The sequence below is a fragment of the Pan troglodytes genome, chromosome 16, assembly GCF_028858775.2.
Source record: "Pan troglodytes isolate AG18354 chromosome 16, NHGRI_mPanTro3-v2.0_pri, whole genome shotgun sequence".
Taxonomy (NCBI): Eukaryota; Metazoa; Chordata; class Mammalia; order Primates; family Hominidae; genus Pan; species Pan troglodytes.
Window position 1 is genome coordinate 42036450 of NC_072414.2, and position 21880 is coordinate 42058329.

At 38.9% G+C, this 21880-nt stretch overlaps 1 protein-coding gene across 14 annotated transcripts in view; it reads right to left on the bottom strand.

Moving 5' to 3' along the window:
- The window catches only part of ATP8B4 (ATPase phospholipid transporting 8B4 (putative)), a 333420-nt gene that overhangs the window by 195227 nt on the left and 116313 nt on the right, over positions 1-21880 (bottom strand). For 12 of the 14 annotated variants that reach the window (XR_010151382.1, XM_063794138.1, XM_063794139.1 and 9 more), the window contains 2 exons: positions 3638-3751; positions 902-1000 (listed from right to left, as the gene is read on the bottom strand). Coding sequence is in view for 12 of the 14 variants with exons in the window: in XM_063794138.1 (XP_063650208.1) it covers positions 902-1000; positions 3638-3751 (213 nt within the window). In the remaining 2 variants the exon portion in view is untranslated. Of the gene's footprint in view, positions 1-901; positions 1001-3637; positions 3752-21880 lie in introns of those variants that run through there. The other 2 variants (XM_063794140.1, XM_063794142.1) reach the window with 2 other exon arrangements.

Below are 21880 nucleotides of genomic sequence, written 5' to 3' on the forward strand. Positions count from 1 at the left end.
CATAAATTTGAACTGCACAGGTCCACTTATACAGAGATTTTTTTTCTCTAAAGGCTACATTGAGTGTGCTTGCTCTCCTGCTTCCCCTTCCTCTGCTTCCGCAACCCCTGAGACAGTAAAACCAATTCCTCATCTTCCTCTTCCTCCTTAGCCTACTAAACATGAAGATGACAAGAATGAAAACCTTCATGATGATCTACTTCCACTTAATGAATAGCATACATATTTCTCTTCTTTATAATTTTCTTAATAACATTTTCTTTTCTCTAGCTTACTTTATTATAAGAATACAGTGTATAATAAATATAACATACAAAATATGTGTTAATCAACTGTTTATGTTATTGGTAAGGCTTCTGGCCAACAATAGGCTATTAGTAAAGTTTTGAGAGAGTCAAAACTTATACATGAATTTTTGACTGTACAGGGAGTTGGTGTCCCTAACCCCCACATCATTCAAGGATCAACTATATTTGACTTTGTAACTCCTAATATAATGACAACAATGTATAAGAATACCTAATATTTACCAGCTCTCAAACCTTAAACAAAGACATGTGATAAAGAATAAGTAACACTTCACTGAGTGAATGCAGGTTGATTTCCAATTCTGCTCTTCCACAAATTGGTTGTATTATTAGCAAATCACTAGCTCTTTCTGGGCTTTAGTTTTCTCATCTATAAAAGGAGAAAGTGAATCTAGTTACTGAAGCCTTCTTGCTTTTAAACAGGCTCTGGTTTTACAGCACCTGTATTAATCATCAAACAAATAGTAAAATAGCTTTATATGATATTGACCAAAATAACTTCATTCAAAATTTCAAATGTATCTTCATTATCTATTTCTGAGAAGCCACAACTGAAATTGAGACCTCAAGAATGCTCAAGAGCAAATACTCACATAGTCATCTGTGGCATCTTTGACAGCTGTCATAGTTATCACCAGGACCAAAGGCACAATGGTGGTAAACCAGGTCAAGGAGGAAATTTCTGGAATTAGCTGAAACAAACATTCCAAATAGTTTAGGGCTTTTAAAGTTAGAAAATATATCTTCCAAATTGTGTCATTTAATTTTAAATTAATGGGGTTATATTGACTTATTTGTACAAATGGAGAATGACTTTCAATAATTTAAGTGTTTGTATTTGGTTATAAGACACATAGAGTAGAATTATTATTGAACTTGTTTTCAAACTACCTAACCAAAAACTGAAATTTTTATAGCAAGGGGAGAAGCTTTTTGAAATCTCTCACAGATGATCACTTTCTCCAATATGTTAAATTTCACCCATCTTTTTTGCTTTTCATGTCAACTTTTAACAATTTTACCAACTCCTCTTTTTACCAATTCCCAAAGAGAGATTGTTTGAACATCTGCCTTGCACCAGACACCGTGCCAGGTACTTTCCATTTATTACATCATTTAATCCTCGGAAAAGTTCATTGAGTTAGATTCCTACCAGGATTGTTTTCGTATAATCCCGGAAGGCTTGTATTCCACATAAATAGTTCCCCCAGTACACAACACAGAATACTACATTATGAATGGTGACCAGGAGTCAGGAAATGTTGCAGACCTGGGTATCATGTCCCAATTTTATAAATGAAGAATCTAACAGGTCATGCAACTGGGCCAAGATCACATACTGTTACAATTTGAAACTAGGTCTCTTGGACTCCAAGCCCTATTCCCTTGTGCCCATACCTCCAAAGCCACCCACATAAGAGAGACATAGTGACAGTGGACATAAATCTCTTAGGTGGTTTTCAAATGGGATTCATTTGAAAATCTGCTGCTTCAGGGCCATCAGGCAGGAAAGGATGGGGTAGAGACGGTCAGTGGCTAAAGATCAGGCCCCATCAAAACAACTCTAAATCAATTTTATATAGCAGCTTCCATGTAAGATTTTTTTTTAAAAACTCAAAAGCCTCTGATGTAGCAGTAAAAATGTTGAGCTTGGTGTCAGAAAAGCTAAATTCTAGTCCTAGTTCATCATCAACTCATGGTGAAAGCTTTACCACCTAATCTCTCTGGGTCTAATTTCTTCATCAATAAAGAAAGGAGAGGTTAGACTGAACCATCCCAAAGTTCCCTTCTAAATATAAAATTCTATGAACAAGAGCCTTTGGCCACAAATGAGAAAGCCATTAGAGAAATGAATTCAAAATTCTGGAATGGTGTGAAGTGTTACTTGAAGAAACCGAAAGCAACTTCATGGGGAGAGGTGGGGGGAAGAAATTTGGACTCTAAGCTTTCTTCAACAAATAGTAAGGTGTTTATTCATTGTTTGTTTTTGTTTTCCTGATCAGCACCCAGTTCTTCTCAAATATACTCCTATTTCTTAGGGAACCATCATATCCCCTCACTTTCTGTCCACATAACTTTAGGAAACTGATTCCACCATGGATCCAGGGTTTGGCATATGATCTTGGTTAAGCCAATTACTGGATCAAACTCTTGAGCCACAGTGACAGGTTTAGGAATGAAGATACAGCTCCAATCAGAACTAATCTCAAGACTTTTGCTGGAGCAACAGAAAAAGTAATTCCTTCATTCATTTTCTTTCTCTCTCTTTCTCTCTCTCCCCGCCCCCACCTCTGCCCCGCTCTCTCTCTCTCTGACTTGAGTTGGAACCAGGAAGCTGTCAGGGCCACCAAGTAGAGGGCCTACCTAAGAAAGGCCAATGTGTGAAAACAAAAACAAAACAAAACAAAAACAGAGAAAGAGAAGCCACATCCTGATGAAATTGTGCCCATGAATCCAGTAATACCTGAAATGAGATACCCATGAATAATTTATCTTTTGCTCAAACTAATTAAGATTTCTGTCACTTGAAACATATTCTTAAATAGATATTCAATTAAAGAGAAAACAGTACTCAAATCTATTAATCTAATCCATCTTCTTACTTCTTAGCCATTCTCGACCTACCAGTTTTATCTGCTTAAAGCATGCTAACATAAATACTAGGTAAATAACTGGCTAACATGAACTATTTATGTGTGTGTACAGTATGTATGTGTACAGTATATATGTAGCTTCCTTGATTCATATTTTTTTCCTTCCCAAAATATCCATAAAAGCTGAAATTTCATTTAAAGGCAAATTTTAGTCAGGAGAAAAAGCAAAGGTTACTAACTACCAATTAACCATTCAAAACTGCAAAAGTAGTCACCTACAGTGAAATAACATATAGCATCATCACTTTATGTATATTAAAAATATGTCACTGTTCTTAAATGAAAATGAAATGTGCAAAATTAAGCTCTGCAACCTACTCAGTCACCTAAGATTCTGCCTCAACTCTGGCAATCCCCACACTGTAGATGTGAAAGGGAGATAAAGAAAGGAGGGAGGCTATGAACGGTAATTATTAGGCTCTGGTTTGGTTCAAATAAAGTGCAAGGCTGTGTTTTAAAGTGACCTCAGTGTTTAAAATGATGAATGTACTACTTTTTAACCATTCCTACCTCTCCCACGTTTGTGAAGAGAAACAGCAACAACAAGATTAAAAATCTGATAAAGGATGATTTTACCTAATCACGAACATTTAGCTAAGTAAATTGACTTACTTTTTACAATTTTATGAATACTTTAAACAAACAGATAATAGAGAAATACAACCTAAATATTACCTGTAAGATCAGAAGGCAAAGAAAATAGGCATTTGCCACTCTTTGGAACTGTTCAAATAAATTAATTGGCAAGAAGGTGAGAATATTATATTTCGATGTGTGGATACGATTATCCTGGAAAAGAAATAGCATCATGTTAGTTTGGGGCAAGGCATTGCTCATGATCAGAAATAGCTGTAAAACCTACAAGCCTGAGCCAGAGTAAGAAAGATAAGCCGGTTATCTAGGAAATTTCAACTCTGTGTGGCTCAAGGCCTTCATTTTTCCCAAGATGATATGCTCCTGATACTAGGTGAAATTACTGGTCCATGCCATAAACTCACCTGTAACTAAATATGTATCAAATGCAAAAGTCTACCCCTGAGATTTCTGACTTAAGCACTCAACTATTTGGCAGTCATTGCTTGAGTACCTACTGTATGCAGTATTGAGTTCCTGTTGGAGCCCGCAAGGCAGGAGGGAACTTCAGAAATCATCTGGTCCACCTTCCCAAAGCATGACCCTTTTAGATACCTCTGACAAGGGGCTCCTAGGTCTGTCTTAGAAGATCTCCTGTGATGGGAAACTGACTGCCTTGCAAGGCAGCCTGTCCCCATTTCAGAACGGGAATTGCTGGAATGGTCCTTATTATGAGGAACCCAAATCTGCCTCCCTATAACTTCTTTTTTTTTTAATAACTATTTTTTTCTACTTTTATTTTAGGTTCAGGAGCATGTGTGCAGGATTGTCACATGAGAGAACTACATGTCACTGAGGTTTGGTGTATGAATGATCCTGTCATCAGGTAAAGAGCATGTTAGAGTGGGTGGAGAGCTAGACATTAACAGGAGGGGAGCTCCTGGGAAAGGAAACCTCTGGGAAGGCTCACACCTGAGGGACCACCCAAAATTTGCATATTGATGCCATTTCTAATGGTTGTTGGGGGGCACTTAGTCATATGTGGGTAGGAGAGCGAGAAGGTAGCCACACAGAAAGAAACACCGCAGAATGCCTCTTAAGACACCCCAATAATCATTCACTCTGCAGTTAAAATGTCAGAATGTCGTTAGCTACATGCTAATAAGGAGGGCAAAGGGGGCCAAGCACAGTGGCTCACGCCTATAATCCCAGCATTTTGGGAGGCAGAGGTGGGTGGATCACCTGAGGTCAGGAGTTCGAGACCAGCCTGGCCAACAAGATGAAACCCCCTCTATACTATAAATACAAAAATTAGCCAGGCATGGTGGTGCACGCCTGTAATCCCAGCTACTCAGGAGACTGAGGCAGGAGAATCGCTTGAACCCAGGAGGCGGAGGTCGCACTGAGCCGGGATTGCACCACTGCACTCCAGCCTGGGTGACGGAGCAAGACTCTGCCAAAAAAAAAAAAGGAAAAACGATGGGCAAAGGGGACATTACCAAGAGAAACCTGGCACCACAAGTACAGATTAGGACACACAAGGAAATTCCAAAGAGATATGCAGGCCCAACAGGTATAGATTTGACCACTATACAACCTTTCTGGGGTGGCAGCAATGAGCAGGGCCACCATCAGACAGGATTTGTACTGATCACCAGCCCACACATGCACATTAACCAACAGTAAGGGAGGGTCCCACAAGCCTAGGCGAGGAGTTAAGGCAGGAGCGGGAAAAACTAGGCAAAGGAGAAAGGTGGAGACTTGAGACAGGGGCAGTAATTTGCAGAAAAAGTCCAGCATGATAAAGCTCCCTGTGCAGAACCTTTGAAACTGTTTTCGCACAGGATCATCCCACTCCTCCTTTGGGGTGTACCCATTTTTCCTACAATAAGCTCTTTACAATATATTTCTTTTCAGTAAAATTTTTTGCTATCTTTGTACTGTCTCTTGGTTGAAATCTTTCTTCCAAGTTAGACAAGAGCTGGGACATCCACTCTCCCTAGTAACAAGCATAGTATCCAATAGGTAGTTTTTCAACCCTTACCCCCACCCTTTCACTCTCCTCACTCTAGTAATCCCCAATGTCTATTGCTGCTGTATATGTCCATGAGTACCCATTGTTCAGCCCCCACTCATAAGTGAGAACTTGCAGTCTTTGGTTTTATGATCCTGTGTTAATTCACTTCAGATAATGGCCTCCAGCTGCACCCATGCTGCTGCAAAGGACATGTTTCATTCTTTTTTTATGCCTGTGTGGTATTCCATGGTGTATATGTACCACATTTTTCTTTATCCAGTCCACCATTGATGGGCATCTAGGTTGACTCCATGTCTTTGCTATTGTAAATAGTGCCGTAATGAACATACAAGTGCATGTGTCTTTATGGTAGAACGATTTATTTTCCATTGGGTGTATACCCACTAATTGGATTGCTGGGTCAAATACTAGTTCTCTTTTAGGTTCTTTGAGGAATTGCCACACTGTTTTCCACGATGGCTGAACTTATTTACACTCCTACCAACAGTGTATAAGCATTCCTTTTTCTCTGCAACCTCACCAACATCTGTTATTTTTTTTCTTTTTTTACTTTTTAATAATGGCCATTCTGACTGGTGTGAGATGGTATCTGATTGTGGTTTTGATTTGCCTTTCTTTAATGATTAGTGTTATTTAGCATTTTTTCATATATTTGTTGGTCACATGTATGTCTTCTTTTGAGAAGTGTCTTCTTGCCACATAGCAAATTCCATGCCTGGGGTCACCTAGACCAAGTCTAAGGCCTTTCTATGTTGATAACCTTCAAATACTTGAGAACCACTCATAGGACTCCCATAAATATTTATTCTGACTCAGACATTCCCAAACCTTTCAACCATTCTCCATGATTTATTTTACAGACATTTCTTCCCAGTCAGGCTCTTTTGGGTCCATCCCAGCTTCTCTGCATCTCTCTTAAAACATGATGCCTAGAACCAAACACAACTGCAGATCTGGCTCAACAAGTCTATGTATAGTAAGGACTTTGATGTCCTGTGTTCTGAACTATTGTACTGACATGTCCAAAGATTTCATTGGCATTCTGGCAATTGTGTCTCACTATATCTTCATATTAAGTTTTGATCAACAAAAATTCCTAGATCATTTCTACATAAATCACTATTAAATCATCTTTCCCTTTCTATACATTTATAGTTGGTTTTTAAAATATTTATGTATACATCTTTCATATTTCCTATTACACCAGCCTAATGAAAAAATATTTAATCTTGAGTATACTATCTAAAGCATTAAATATTCCTCCCAGCTTTGTGTCATCAGAAAATTTCAAACACATGCCTTTTATATGTTCTTCCAAAGCTGTAGACAAATATACATTAAAAAAAAACAGGCTAAATGCACCAAAAGAAATTTTAATTAAACCAATAAAGCTATGGCAAACTACTAGAGACCTCTCTACAAATTAATGTTAACAATTTTTTCAGGTTTAACATGTTTTATATAAAACATATTAAATATGTTTTATTTAACCATTTGTAAAGCCATGTAACTATATTATTTGAGGCTTAATTCTATCCTATCCACAAAGATAACATGAGAAATTTGGGGTGACAGATATTACTGAAATTCAGAATCAATATGCCCAGAATAATATTTTTTAAATGAGGTTAGTTTGGGGTAACTTGTTTTAGGTGAACCTACACTGGCTCCTAGCCATCACTCCTATCTGTTTTTTTAAAGTCCAGTCGTCTGTTAAATGACCATTTTTAACATTTGATATGGTTGGGCTGTGTCCCTACCCAAATCTCATCTTGAATTGTAGTTCCCATAATCCTCACATGTCATAGGAGGGACCAGATGGGAGATAATTGAATCATTAGAGTGGTTACCCTGATGCTGCTATTCTCATGATAGTGAGTGAGTTTTCACAAGATCTGACCATTTTATAAGGGGCTTTCCCCTCTTTTGCTCAGCACTTCTCCTTGTTGCCTCCATGTGAAGAAGGACGTGTTTGCTTCCCCTTCCATCATGACTCTAAGATTCCTTAGGCCTCCCCAGCCATGCTGAACTGTGAATTAATTAAACCTCTTTTCTTTATAAGTTACCCAGTCTCAGGTATGTCTTTATTAGCAGCATGAAAACGGACTAATACAACATTTGTCAGGAATCAAGGTGTCCAGTTTTGTGCTACAAGTTCTGGGAAAATAAGAAGAGATGTCAAGAGAAGAGTTTCCAGCTTAGTTGGTCTGATGCACATTAATGTACTGAAAACTGTTCTGAAAGCTAATAATGATGATATTGCAGTATGTTAACTACTCAAGAAGTTAACACACTGCAAAATAGGGTGTTGGTACTGTCAATCACATGTTTTTCTAAAGAAAGGACTTGGAGAAAAGAATGGGGAAGATTAAAGCTAAGGAGAAAATACAGTTAAATAAGGAGCTCACATTCCTAATTCTGTTTTATACTTTCCTTCTAACTTAAAGCTAAAATAGAGGTTAGCCTAGCATCTTGCAAAAAGGACATATGCAATGTCTATAACCGTCAAAACCACGGCAGGAATTATAAAGACACTCTCCTACAAAACTGAGTTCCATATAGGTAAAGAGCTAATTCTGTGGGATAAATAATGCCAAACAGAAACAAGGACAATTTTCTCCTATTTGCTTAGCTTGACATATAGCAATGATTGTGTTTGTTCTACTCATTCTGTTGTAACTTAGTCACAGATGATGAAAACCCTCACAGCTTTGAATGGGAACAAGGAACAAGGGCTCCCCCTCCTGGAAAATCTCTGGGCCAGTCTACTTTTCTTTGTTTTTCAACCAAAAGCAAAACACATTTCCATTTCCACTGCCCTGTCCAAGCATATGAGTACTGCATTGGTAAGACCTTAAATCAGGCACGTTAATATTTAGTCATTTCATAGGCTATAAGGCCTACAGTCCAATCTGAGTACAGTTCATTCCATAATAAGGCACAGAAAGATCTTCACCACTATCCTCTCAGAAGTACTTTCCCACCATGAATGACTACAAACATCCCAATCCAAAAGAAAAGGAGTAGACTCCATGGAGCCTCTTTGGTGCTGATAAAAGCCAAACTAGAGGCCACGGCATTAGCTTGTTAGTGAGGAGGAATGGTTAACAGATTCCATGATGAGGTAGGCTTGGGCTCACAGTCACAGGTGATGCCAGACCTGGGCAGGGTCCCACATAGTGGGAAAGTGCCTCCCCGTAAATGAATGTGAGGAAGCACATGTTCCCTGTGGAAAATGTGCTTCCAAGAGGGAGAAGGGCAAAGATGAGCTGAGGCCCATTATTCCTCCAAGATTGGCCCATCGGGTCAATGACTTCATCTCACATGTGGCAGAGTAGTAATGGAGTTGGGAGAGAAGGGTCACACCAGTAGAGAACCCTCCACCTGGAAGGCAATGTCATTGCTTCTCTAAAATATTTTAATGCAAAGGCCCTTAGGTAGGCAAAAGGTGGCATACTTGGGGATCTAGAAGAGGGCCTATGAGGCTGGACTGCAGAGATCAGCACAAACAGACTAGATGGAGTAGTTCCTCAGAATACATACTAAGAATTTTAGTCGTCCTTATTATCAAGACCAAAAGAGTCTTTATTATAAAGACTAATAAAGACTAAAATCCTAAGTGAAGGAGGAATTACTGAAACATCTTAAGCAAAGAAGTAACTTGAGATTTTTATTTTAAAATATCACCCTAGCTAGGTGGAGAACAAATCAGTGGTAACACAAGAATAGATATGAAAAGAGCGATGAGGAGGTCTTTGCATTAGTCCAGGTGAGAGATGATGCACAGCTTGGATCAGGGTGGGGACAGAAGGAACGACCATGAATGGTAATAATTACTGACATTTATCAAGCTCTTACTATGTGTACTAAGAGTTTTACATTTTACAGCTCATCTTATCCTCTCAACATTCTTATGAAATAGGTACTATCATTTCCATTCTGTAGAAGGAAAATCCAAGGTTCAGAGAGATTAAGTAACTTACTAACTTACACGAGTTGACACAGCTTGTAAGTGGTGATTGTAAGAGCCAGGATTTGGATCTAGCAATAGACATTCTGCTCCAGAGCCCACCCTCTTCACCACTGTGCTGCCCCAATTCATTGCAAAGCAGTTATCTCTTCTGCTTTCAGAGTAATCTGCCCTTGCTCTCTCTTCCAGTCTGCATTTCAAGCCTGCTGCCACTTTCTTACCAAAGGAAATTCAGTATATTTACCTTCTCCTCTCTAGTCAAGCCCTTCAGGCAGAGCCCTCGTTCTACTGCCTGATGTATGCTTACAGTTTCCTTGGATTCTCCTTCAGTTCCCCTCAAGAATGATTCTCTTGGCCCCTAATAAAGCTCAATGCAGACAAATAGTACACATAACCACTCCCTTACTTTAGCTTTCAACAGAAGTACAGTGGCCAAAGTCCTTTATATTTCCAGCATTTACTACTTGGTGAGGGGGTGGGGTGAAGGTGGGGAATAAAGTAAAGAAAATGGAGTAAAAATGACAAATTTTTCAGAGATGGGCTACCAAATAAAATATTAATAAAATGGGAAGTATTATTTTTTCTAGAGATCCTCATTATACATGCAAAGTAAGTATATTGCTTAAGTAAACAAAGCAAATAGAAAATAACAAACTCTGCTATATTAGCAAACATTTGGAGCATTTGGGAGATTGCCTCAATTTTTCCACTGGCAAAATGGAACTAATAACATTTCTTATATATTTATAGGACTATCATGGAAATGAGAGCATAGATGTAAAAATATTTCTGCTAAATTGAAAGAATTATGCAAATATAGGATTTTTGTGAGTGATCCCAAATAATTCAACTGTATCAAGAAATGCAATGTACTGGTCAGGATAACCAGCTATGCTACAGTAATAACTCCAAAATCTTCACAGCTTAACCCAATAAGAGTTTGTTTCTTGTTCATGCTACTTGCCCAACATGAGTCTCCTCATCAGATACTCATAACGGACCACCCACCATCTCCAATGCTTCGAGGTATATTACCAGAGGAAAAAGAAGCTCTGAACAGTCTCACTCTCAAATGTAATGCTTCAACCCAAATGCTCACAACTTACTGGCCAAAAGAGTCACCATGGGTCCAAAAGACAGAAAGCTAGAAACATTAATGGATATCACTAATGGCTACTGCAACCAGTAATGGACGCTAACCTAGTATTTTGAGAGTAAGAGACATATCTACTAGCAAATATATCAAAAACCAACTGGCTGGGCACGGTGGCTCACGCCTGTAATCCCAGCACTTTGGGAGGCCGAGGCGGGCGGATCACAAGGTCAGGAGATCGAGATCAGCCTGCAGCCTGGCTAACATGGTGAAACCCCATCTCTACTAAAAATACAAAAAAAATTAGCCATGTGTGGTGGCAGGTGCCTGTAGTCCCAGCTACTTGGGAGGCTGAGGCAGGAGAGTGGCATGAACCCGGGAGGCTGAGCTTGCAGTGAGCCGAGATGGTGCCACTGCACTCCAGCCTGGGCGACAGAGGGAGACTCCGCCTCAAAAAAAAAAAAAAAAGAAAAACACCAGCCTCAGCACTTTAAATTCAGTCCTGTTAACGACGCATGTAATATTCCTTTGACTATTTCCTCTCCCCATCAGCTAAACAATGTGCCAAATTCCTTAGTTTCACGAACTGCATAGATTCATCTCCCATCCATAATTCCAGGGTCAAATTAGCTTAAGGCAAGTACATGGCCCACCCTCCTAATCACAATTTTGAATTCAGACACTGGCACATAAACTACGTCAATTCTGAAATTTGCTGATAATGTAAGCTTTCTCTTTTCTATTGCATTCCAATCTGGAAACAAGTAGCCCTAGAGATTACTAACAGCAACTTGGGGCTATGAGTGGGGAGGCTGCCAAGAACAAACTCCGCACTAAAAATGCAGGGCCAAGAAATGCAGAGAAAGAAACTAGACCAAGCCTCTCCTGAGACTAGCCCTATCTCTGGACTTTTCAGTTACATGATCTGTCCATTCAACTCAAACTAAGTCAATTTGAGTTGGTTTTTCTTTTACTCTCAACCAACCAAACACCAGGTAAGAACATTCTTAATACATGCAAGATCAGTTTGCTTTTTAAATAATAGCTTACTTGTATCTCTATGTTTGTCTTAAAGAATGCATCCCAGAAGGCTTAAACCCAAATGAGCTCAGCAGTTGTCCAGAGACACTGCCTACGTCTATGAATCCCACAAGCCCCAGGAGCTTTTGCAATCAGTACCACAGTTTCCTCACTATCAAATCATCATCCCACATTTGATGAAACATTTGTACATCATGACAACTATAAAAAGTAACTTTCCAGAGCTTGAGGGGGAAAACGTCTAGCCCCTCTTGCCACAAAAGGAGGCAAATACAGTATTTTTATGGTACAATCCAGATTCCAGAGACAGAAATAATCCTGACTAATAAGGGAGAGATTATCTCTAAGCCATAAAATAAAAAACAAAAAGGGATTGTGTCCACAAACTACTGGCATAAAAAAGGAAGTAGCCAAAAGGCATTTGTACTGCTCAGAAAATATGTGAATCACCCATGTGCATGCAAAGATCCCAAAAGAATGCATGTATGGGACCTGGAGATTAGACATCTGGTACCTCACTGATACCAGGAAGAACCCCTGGTAGCTCCTCAGTATCAGCTGACTGTTGCCTGGTGCAGAGTCCACAGCTTTCCAGGATAGGGGCAATGGAAAGATGACAGTGCTCTTCTACGAACGCTGCTGAGGAAGCCTCAATCACAGAAGAGGCTTTGCAGAGTGTGTCAATCAATACTGACTACACTCATCATCACCACCACCACCACCACCATCATCTTAACGTTCTCCTGAGCCTCAGCTCCCAGACTTGAGCAGAAAACGTGTATGAGGAGGGAAAGAGCAGAGGGCACATATCCCCCAACATTCATTCATTCATTCATTCAACTAATTTTTGTTAAAGTCCTTCTGTGCTTCAGGCAATAATGTTATTGAGCCAGGGCTACAGACATGAGTAAGCAAAGACCCCCAAAGTAAGCAAAGACCCTCCCATCATAAGTTTGTATGTTAGTTGTGGAGAGAGAGGCAGGAACAAGCAGACAATAAACTTGTAAACTGATGACACAATCTAAGGAGATGATCATCAAATACTATAACAAAAACAATGAACAATAGAGCAAGAGCACCTTGCCTGCCAAGACTCCCTCAGGAAGCCTTCTTGCTTGATTTTCCAGGTTAATGCAGTATCAAGATTACCCTACTTGGTGAGACCAGTGGGAATACGTGTCCCCTAGGGGTGCTCGTTTCCTGGGTGCCCAAAAGAATCCTTTGGGCTATGAGAAATAAAAAAGAACTTCATGTATATTTTAACTAAAAATGTTAAAGTTACTAACATTTAATTACTATACACAATATATGTATATGTATATATATATATATACACACACACACACACCTATAGCAAAGACAATATAATATCTATATTATCTATAGTAAAAATATATAGTACACACATGCATATATGTGTATACACATATATAAATATTAACAGTAAAGACAATCTATGTATTGTCTATATGTATACACACATATAGATTAATTTCTTTTTATTTTTTTATTTTTTATTGAGACAGGGTCTCGCTATGTTGCCCAGGCTGATCTCGAACTCCTGGCCTCAGGTGATCCTCCCACCTCGGCCTCTCAAAGAACTGGGATTACAGGTATGAGCCACCACATTCGGTCAGATTTAATTTTCTTTTACAAGTGAGGAACATGCTCATAAACTTTGAAAACTGTGGACTAAACACTGTTATGGACAAAGGAGCTCATCTGTGCCTCCTCCTTTTAGATCACATGTCACTAAGACTTGGGCACATAATGGAGAACATATAACTTTCTATGTCATAGATTCTCTGGGTCATACAGTGACACCAGATAATGGTATTGCCTCCTTCCATCTGCAGGCGCTATGCTGAACACTATATCATCTCAGGCAGTCCTTAAAAAATCCAATGAGCTGTGACTATTTCAGCACCATTTTACAGATGAGGAAACTGAGGCTTAGAACAGTTGTGAGGGTTGCCCATAAAAGCAAGTATTGTACAATCCTGTGTTCTCCCAAATGGTGTTTCGTGAGCAATGAGTCAGAAACTAGGAAGTCTCTAGACTGCCTTTTGGTTAATGGACTCACTGGCCCTCATCTGACATCCTTCACTCTGGTGAAGAACAGAACCTCTCTAAACTAAAGCACAGTGAAGAGCTCACATTAATTCAATCAGCTGGAGCAGTCACTTCCAGTCCTTTCAATCTAGGGAGAACATTGCTGGGCTTGTCTAGGGAGCTCATTTTCCATCTAGACCCCAGGAACAGAGATAGTGGCCAGGAAAGCTTTCAGGCCTCTGTCTCCCCACAAAGCAAATCTGCCTGACAGCATCATAAACTTTGTTCTCTTTTCTACCTTCCAGCCTTAATTTAGGGTTCCAGTGTCTGAAAGACAGTTCTAGAGCTAGTAAATGGCCTAGGAATAGTAATTTATCTACAAAGAACTAATTTTGGATAATTATCAGGGGAACAAATTAAATTTCCCTCTGAGATTAATTTAATCACACTAATTTTTTTTTCTCCAGGGTGTTTAGACGCATATAACATTTTAAGTAGTTGCAGTAAAATGTTTACTTTCTTTTTGTGACATCTAAAAAGGGACTGAAAATACAGACAGAAAGAGAAAGAGAGAGAAAAAGACCTAGCATATGCCTTCTCCAGAGAGATAAGAAGAAGGCATACAAAAGAGCAAAAGAAAAGAAAGCAAAGATTGTATTTCAGTGGGACTTTCCTGGGGCATCCCTAATGATCTGTTTGCCTCCTATCTCTGCTGGCTAGAGCTCATCTATGCCTCCTCCTTTTAAATCAACTGAGGATCTAGGGAGTCAGCCCTCAGCTTTGGCCCACGAATTCGTCTTACCCTGAGCTTTAGGGATCTTGTATGATCAGAGTGGGCATTTCTTTGAGTTGAGGTGGGGGCTGGCTTGTTCAAGCCCATTTCCTGAACTACAACTTTGGACAACTTAGTGCAGATGGACTGCTTTGTTTATTTGGTCTGAAAATTAGACCATGTTCACACTGCTGTGTAGTCTGGGGACTAGGCCAAATTTCAAGACCTCAGTGTTTACAACAATAAGAAAGACACAATGGAAAAGTCCAGTTAACGAGGAAAGGCACCCATAAAGAATTTTCCAAAGGGCCAAAGAGTTATAATAGCACACGATACACAGTCTAATCCTTCCTAGCACTCTACTTCTTATACTAGAGTTCTACATAAATAACACCACCTCAGGGGTAGCTATGCAATTTTCTCCTGAACCCCTAAGGATCAGATGGAAAGTACATGCAGTTGTCAGCACCCTCTGCCATGCCCAGGGGGTACTGGAGCAACTGGGACCCTGATCCACTCATGAAGGTATTCTCCTGCAACAGTCCTAGCCTTTCCTGGTCTCCAGCCCCTTCACAGCCAGGTTGGGGAGTAAATCTATATTCAAACAAACCCACAACACCTGGCTTTGTGGTTTTTTTTTTTTTTGTTGAGTGGCTTTTGTTTGGGAGTAGAGGTGTTGAGAGGGAGAGAATAGAAGACCGGGAAATACAGAAGGAAAATTCTCCACATGGGGCAGGTAGGGGAGGGCAGGGGAAAAAAAAAGAGTTTTATAGCATCTTCTATCATTAAAACACATCAATAATAATTTATGAATAAAGTGCCAATCTTTAATTTTTGTGATTATATCATGCACAACGGGTTTGATGAATTTTCACCAAATTTGAGGTTATGCTTGAGATAGTCTGAGTTAAATAAAGACTATCATAAATTTGCTTTGGGGGACTGACAATGGAGTTCCCTGATTACATATACAAAAATAGGCATTTGTCTTCTGTAGGAGCCAACATGGAGATTCAATAAGAAGCTCATGTGGATCCTGAGCAGAGCAAGAGCTGCACGGTGAGAAGATGCACAGCGAGTCTCCAATCAAAACTCACTAGGCCAGATCCTCTAAGTCACTGAACTGATTTGCAACTGAGCCACTTCTACGGGAACAATTCTAAGTACCAGGCTTCAGGTCAAATAACAGTGTGACTTAGTTGTTTAATAGTTAATGATCCACCAGAGCATCACTAGGAAGGCCAGCTAGGAATAACTGTTAACATACAAAACTGTGAAACAAAGCAAACCAGATCCTTTCCCCTGTTCCCTGAATGAATGAATGAATGAATGAACAAATGAATGAATGAATCAAGGGCTCTGGCTGCAGTTCCTGAACCTCCTCCACCATCTCATTTCACTGCCTTCATAATCCTCTTCCCTAGTGCATTCCTCATCCATGTTCCTTTTCCCGATTCACTCCATCTGGCATAAGGGTTAGAAAACAAAGTTCATCCAGACACTTATGCAAGTGTGTCAGTTTTTCAGGAGGAAGAAGCCAGAGAAGTCAGAGGGTTTGGAGGAACAAAATCAGGAGGCTTGTCAGAGGAATAGACAACTGTGCCCAGTATCCCTCCCTCTGAGGGTGACCAGGGGTGCTATCAATGAAACGAGGGACTTGAAGGGCTGGAGGAGGCAAAACCTAGGGGTCTGTGGCCTGAGCCCTTTTTTAGAAACTGGTTTTCCCCAAATGGTTAATATTTCTTGGTATATAACTCCACAAGATATCAAGCCTGCTTTAGATATTCTCTTCCCACAATTGTCATTTCCAGTACTGTAAAATGAGTTGCTTATACCCTCAGTAAGGAAACTGAAACCCAGAAAGGCTAAAAGGCACTTGCCTCGGCTGAGCCAGAGCCATGACCCACAGCGTCCCCTGGGTTTCTAGGAAATTTTCTGATTCCAGAACTAAAGAAAAGCTGCCACTAGGAAGGAAGGAGGGCAGGCAGACATGCCGTACTGAAAGGAACTACTTATGTGACAAGACAGATCACCTCAAGCCTTAAACTTAATACACGCAGGTTAAGAACAAAGACCTTCCTCACAAACCTGGTTTCAGGAAAGCTTCAAGAACTTCTTGAAGACATTTTTCCCAAAAAATCTACTCATATTCACCACAGTGAAACAACAATCCAATTAAATAATACTTGAGTGCGTGCAATTTTCCCAAGAGATATTTAGAAAAAAGTGAGGGCTTAGAGTCCTGAATCTGAAAAGTGATTCCATGTTTTATCAACTAAGTGACCTTTCTCTTAATTCCTCCAATCCTTCATTTCCCCCATGTAAATTTGCATGGGAATACCTGCCATGCAGAGTTGTTGTGAAGATTAAATGAGATGATACATGTAAAGTGCTTAGCACTGTGCTTGACAATTAAATACTTTCCCCGCCCCGCCCCCACCACCACCTCTTTGCTTTTGCCAAAATCTTCCAGGCACTACTAACTAAAATAAGAGAGAATCAGTTCAGAACTTCTGAAACTCAAATATGTATATGAATCATTTTGGTTTTTGTTAAAATGCAGTGATACACCTGGAGTTTTGTGGTGGGGCCCGAGAGTCTGCATTTCTAACAAGCTCCAGGTGAGGCCAATGACGCTGGTCTGTCTGTGGACCACACTTCAAGAAGCAGAGTATTAAAGAGCTCTAAGAGTTTTGATAGGCACAAATTGCTTTGATATAGGAAAGGTTGCATGCAGCTTTTTCAAAAGTTGATATAAGTTAAATTAGTACAAATCCAAGGGAGTCCCATTTGTGCACTAGAGACTATGAACTTTAGGAGGTACTGGATTCCCCCAGTAGGCCGTGGAGTTGAATCAATGTCACAGATGAAACACTGAAATGCCTTACTCCGGGATTTAGGCTAGAAGTACAATGTGCCCTTTTGACTCAGCTGAAGATATTTTTCTGGACTTCGTTTTCAATCCTTTAAGAGAAGTATATTGGATAAAAAAAAAAAAATCAGTGAAAAATCAGATTTTTTTCCCTCCACTTTCAATTTAAGCTCTGGCAAATAAAAAGATCAGATCAAGCATCAAATTGGAAAATAAAGGAATCATGGAGGAAATTCCACAGGAATGTGGAAGCAAGAAGGAGCATAACAGGCTGAGGAAAAGGAATAGGGATCAAAGATATTCTTATTTTTAAAAAATGTACATCCCAAAGTACACAGGCATCATTTCCACAGGCAATAGCATATAGGCCCTGAACAGTTTCAGGAATTTAGTAATAACTATTTGTTGATAAAACATAAATTCATAACTATTCCAATGTCAAAATATCTGATTGATTTTAATAAGCCTATATAAAACTCACATTTGAATTAAAGAAACAAAAAAAATTAACTGCTTTTCATATTTAAAGCATTCAATTCCAGTATACCCTGGAAGTACTTTGCAGTGAGCTCATCATCTTCAGTCAGTTTAGGTTTAGATCTACTTAACATGTGACTGGCACTTGGCTTTTTGAGTAGCCAAATGGTTCCCCAAATCCAGACAGGGATTCAAAGTATAGTGCAAGTTGGGAAGTTTTCAAGCCAAGTCAGGTCATTTTTACACTACATAAATGAAACATGGTATTTTACCATTCTTTCATTCTCTTTGAAAGACATTACCAATATGAACAACTTTAAGAAAAGAAATGCATTTATCTCTTCCTAGAAAATTATCTTCCTTACCCAGATACAGTGAAAATGTTTATTATAAGCTAACACCATTCATTTTCATACTTAACTTTGTAATGTCTAATACTGTTATTTCATTTATGCATGTGAAATAATCTCAAAATTCCAAGAGTTCCTGAAGGGCTGAGACCTTATACGTTTTTAAGTGTCTAGAGCATTTAACAAAGTGATAAGCAAGAATTACTCAATACATGTGATATAGTTTGGATGTGTGTCCCCACCCAAGTCTCATATTGAAATGTAATCTCCAGTGTTGGAGGTGGGGCCTAGTGGGAGGTGATTGGATCATGAGGGCAGTTTCTTAGGGATGGCTTAGCACCATCCCCCTTGGTACTGTCCTTACAATAGTGAGTTCTAGTGAGATCTTGTCATTTAAAAGTGTATGTCACCTTCCCACTCACTCTCTTGCTCCTGCTTTCACCATGTGATGTGCCTGTTCCCCCTTCACCTTCTACTATGATTGGAGGCTTCCTGAAGCCTCCCCAGAAGCAGATGCTGCTATGCTTCCTGTACAGCCTTGTAGAACCGAGCCAATTAATCCTCTTTTCTTATAAATTACCCAGTCTCAGGTACTTCTTTATGGCAATGCAAGAACAGTCCAAGACAACATGGCTGATAAACCCAATTGGAAAAAATACAAAATAATATATGAGAGGAAGACAATTCCACTTATCAGAAAATAACATGAGCTAATACAATTTTTCATAATTAACGATGCATCACAATAATTTTCAGTACCTAACCTATAGAACTTCTTTTGCCAGAGAAAGATAGGCATTAGCACAAATATAGATTTTTCACATTATTTAGCACAACATGCAGTTTATTAATTTTCTCATATCAGAGTACAAGGGAGAAAAAAAATCAAATATTCCTTTAGCTCATTTTCTCACCTAGAAAAGCATTTCTTTTTCTGCAAAGCATTGCAAAGAAGTTCAGCTCAATTGTGCTTCTAACCTCAAAATCGTCTTTCTTAGGACAATGGCGTTTTTGTGGTATTGAATCTACAAGAGTCTTTGAAATATCACACATGGTACTAAGTGGTTTGCAAGAATCATAGGAATATGACTTGGGGAGGAATCTTCAAAGTTCAGTTATTCATTCTATCCTTCTGCTTCCATACATGTAGAAATAATCTAAACCAGCACTATAATAGATGTCTTTAAAAAAAAAAAGAAGCCTTTCTGCTTATTAAGACAGAGAGCAATATTACTACATAATTAAACAAAAATTGGGCTGCCAGCAAAGACAGTTCATTATAGAAATTGGAACTAGTTAAGTAAACAAAATGTAATGATTAACGGCCCAACAGCAACCTATAGGGAGGTCTCTAGTGATAAGACGCATGGCTATGTTCTTCATTGTGTTGTGCTCAGTATTTTTATTATTAACTTAGATCAGTGATTAATCCAGGTTGCCCATTAGAATCACTAGGGGAACTTTAAAAAAAAAATGCCTGGACTCCACCCCTAAAGCTTCTGATTTAATTGGCCCATTTGTTTAACTATCAATGACAATACAGAGAGATGCTAAAGTCCGCATAGATACAATAATAAAAGGAATAGTTTAATGACAGAGTAAGTGCCTATTATGTGCCAACAAGCCCTATGACAAGCAAGATATGGAGATAAATGTGACACAGTTCTTGTCATTAACAATAAAAATAAAATTAATATGAGATTAATAGACTCAACAGTCACTGAAAAGATAGTACAGTCTTAGACTGTATTAATAATCTTTCTCTACTTCAAGATGGTCAAATAAATTCTAGACTATTGTGTTTGACTTTGGAGGAACCCACTTGAAGAAGTTATAGAAAAACTGAGGCTCTTTGAAAAGAAAAGGAATAGCAGGTGATTTTCCTGGAGATCTGTTTATTCGATGAATTTGTGTTTGATATTTTAAACACAAATATCTGAAGTGTTGTTGCATGAAACAGAAGACATGTTTGCTCTGCTTTGTTCTCTGAAGAAAAGCTAAAACAATGGAAAATAAAGCAAGAGAATATCAATTTGGCTCAATTGATGGAAAAATTACCTAATGATTAAAACTACCCAAATAAAGAAAAGGCTGTTTGGGGAGGTAATGAGGTCCCCTCTTCTAAAGGGATAAAAGCACAGACAGGACATGGAGTTGGTTAGAATTCTGTAAAGAGAGTTGAATGGAAAAGCTTTAAAGGATAATTCCACACGGAGATTCCACAGTGTATTGTACTGAAGCTAATTTCCTTGCAGTACCTAAGAAATCAGGTTTTTCCTTTTGTATAAAAAAAGCCCTTCTTCCCTAAACTTTTGGACAATTGGTACACAATGATGTCACCATCTATAACTTACCTAGATGACACCTGAACAGCCACATCTGTAATGATGTGAACTGACAACCAAGGAGGACACATAAAACCCAGTACAATCAGGACTGCTAGAGACACCAAGTCAAGGGTATCAGGAGCTAGAGATTTAGATCAACAGTCTTGGCATGTGACTCTGATTGCTGTCCTCTGCTTAATTCCTCTGAGAACAGTCTCTCATTATTCAAGCAAAAACTTTCTTACAAAACTGTATACACTTCCTCACAACTACGACACTACCTCCGTGCACACAGTCATGCAATAGACACAGATTTATTGACAAATATATAGCCCAAGTCTTGGATCATTTTTAAAGAATTTTCAAGTTTAATGCCTAAGTAGCTTACTTTTATAAAAAACCTGCAAATTGTATACTTGATGTATTAGTCTATTCTCATGCTACTATAACAAAATACCTGAGACTGGTAATTTATAAAGACAAGAGGTTTAATTAGCTCATGGTTCTGCAGGCTGTACATGAAGCATAGAGGCTTCTGCTTCTGAGGAAGCCTTAAGAAACTTGCAATCATGGCAGAAGGCAAAGGGGAAGCAGGCACATCTTACATGGTTGAAGCAGGAGCAAAAGAGAGAGGGAGGAGGTGCTACACACTTTTAAACAACCAGATCTCAGGATAACTCACTGTCACTATCATGAGAACAACACCGAGGGGATGGTGCTAACCCACTCATAAGAACTTCATCCTCATAATCCAGTCACCTTCTACTATGCCCCACCTCCAACACTAGCGATGACAATTCGACATGAGATTTGGTGGGAACACAGATCCAAATCATATCATTTGATAATTGCTATGAGAGTAGATTTTAAGTGTTCTCATCACAAAAAAATGATAAGTTATGTGAGATAAGGCATATGTAAATCAGGTCGATTTAGCCATTTTGTAATTTATACATATTTCAAAACATTATGTTGTGTACTATAAATATATACAATTTTTATTTGTCAAAAAAAGAAACTACATAGAAAATCAGGTGTAAAATGTGACAGTAATCTGGGTACTAGTTTCATAATAGTGGACATGAATTTAAGATCACCTTGGTACATAAATGATTTGATCTTTCAACAACAAAATGCAAAACATGATTGTTACCATCTTTTAACAATAAGATTCCCAGAACCAGACCATTTGGTCCAGTAAAGAAGATTGCAAAACAAGATAAAAACCACTTTGAGACCGTTGGGGTTAGTGGTTTTTTTCCGTTAACCTCTCAATTGTTACTAAACTTGCCCAATTTCATCCACACAGTTGATTTATGGATTATTTTCATGAACCATTTGCCAACAAAGGAA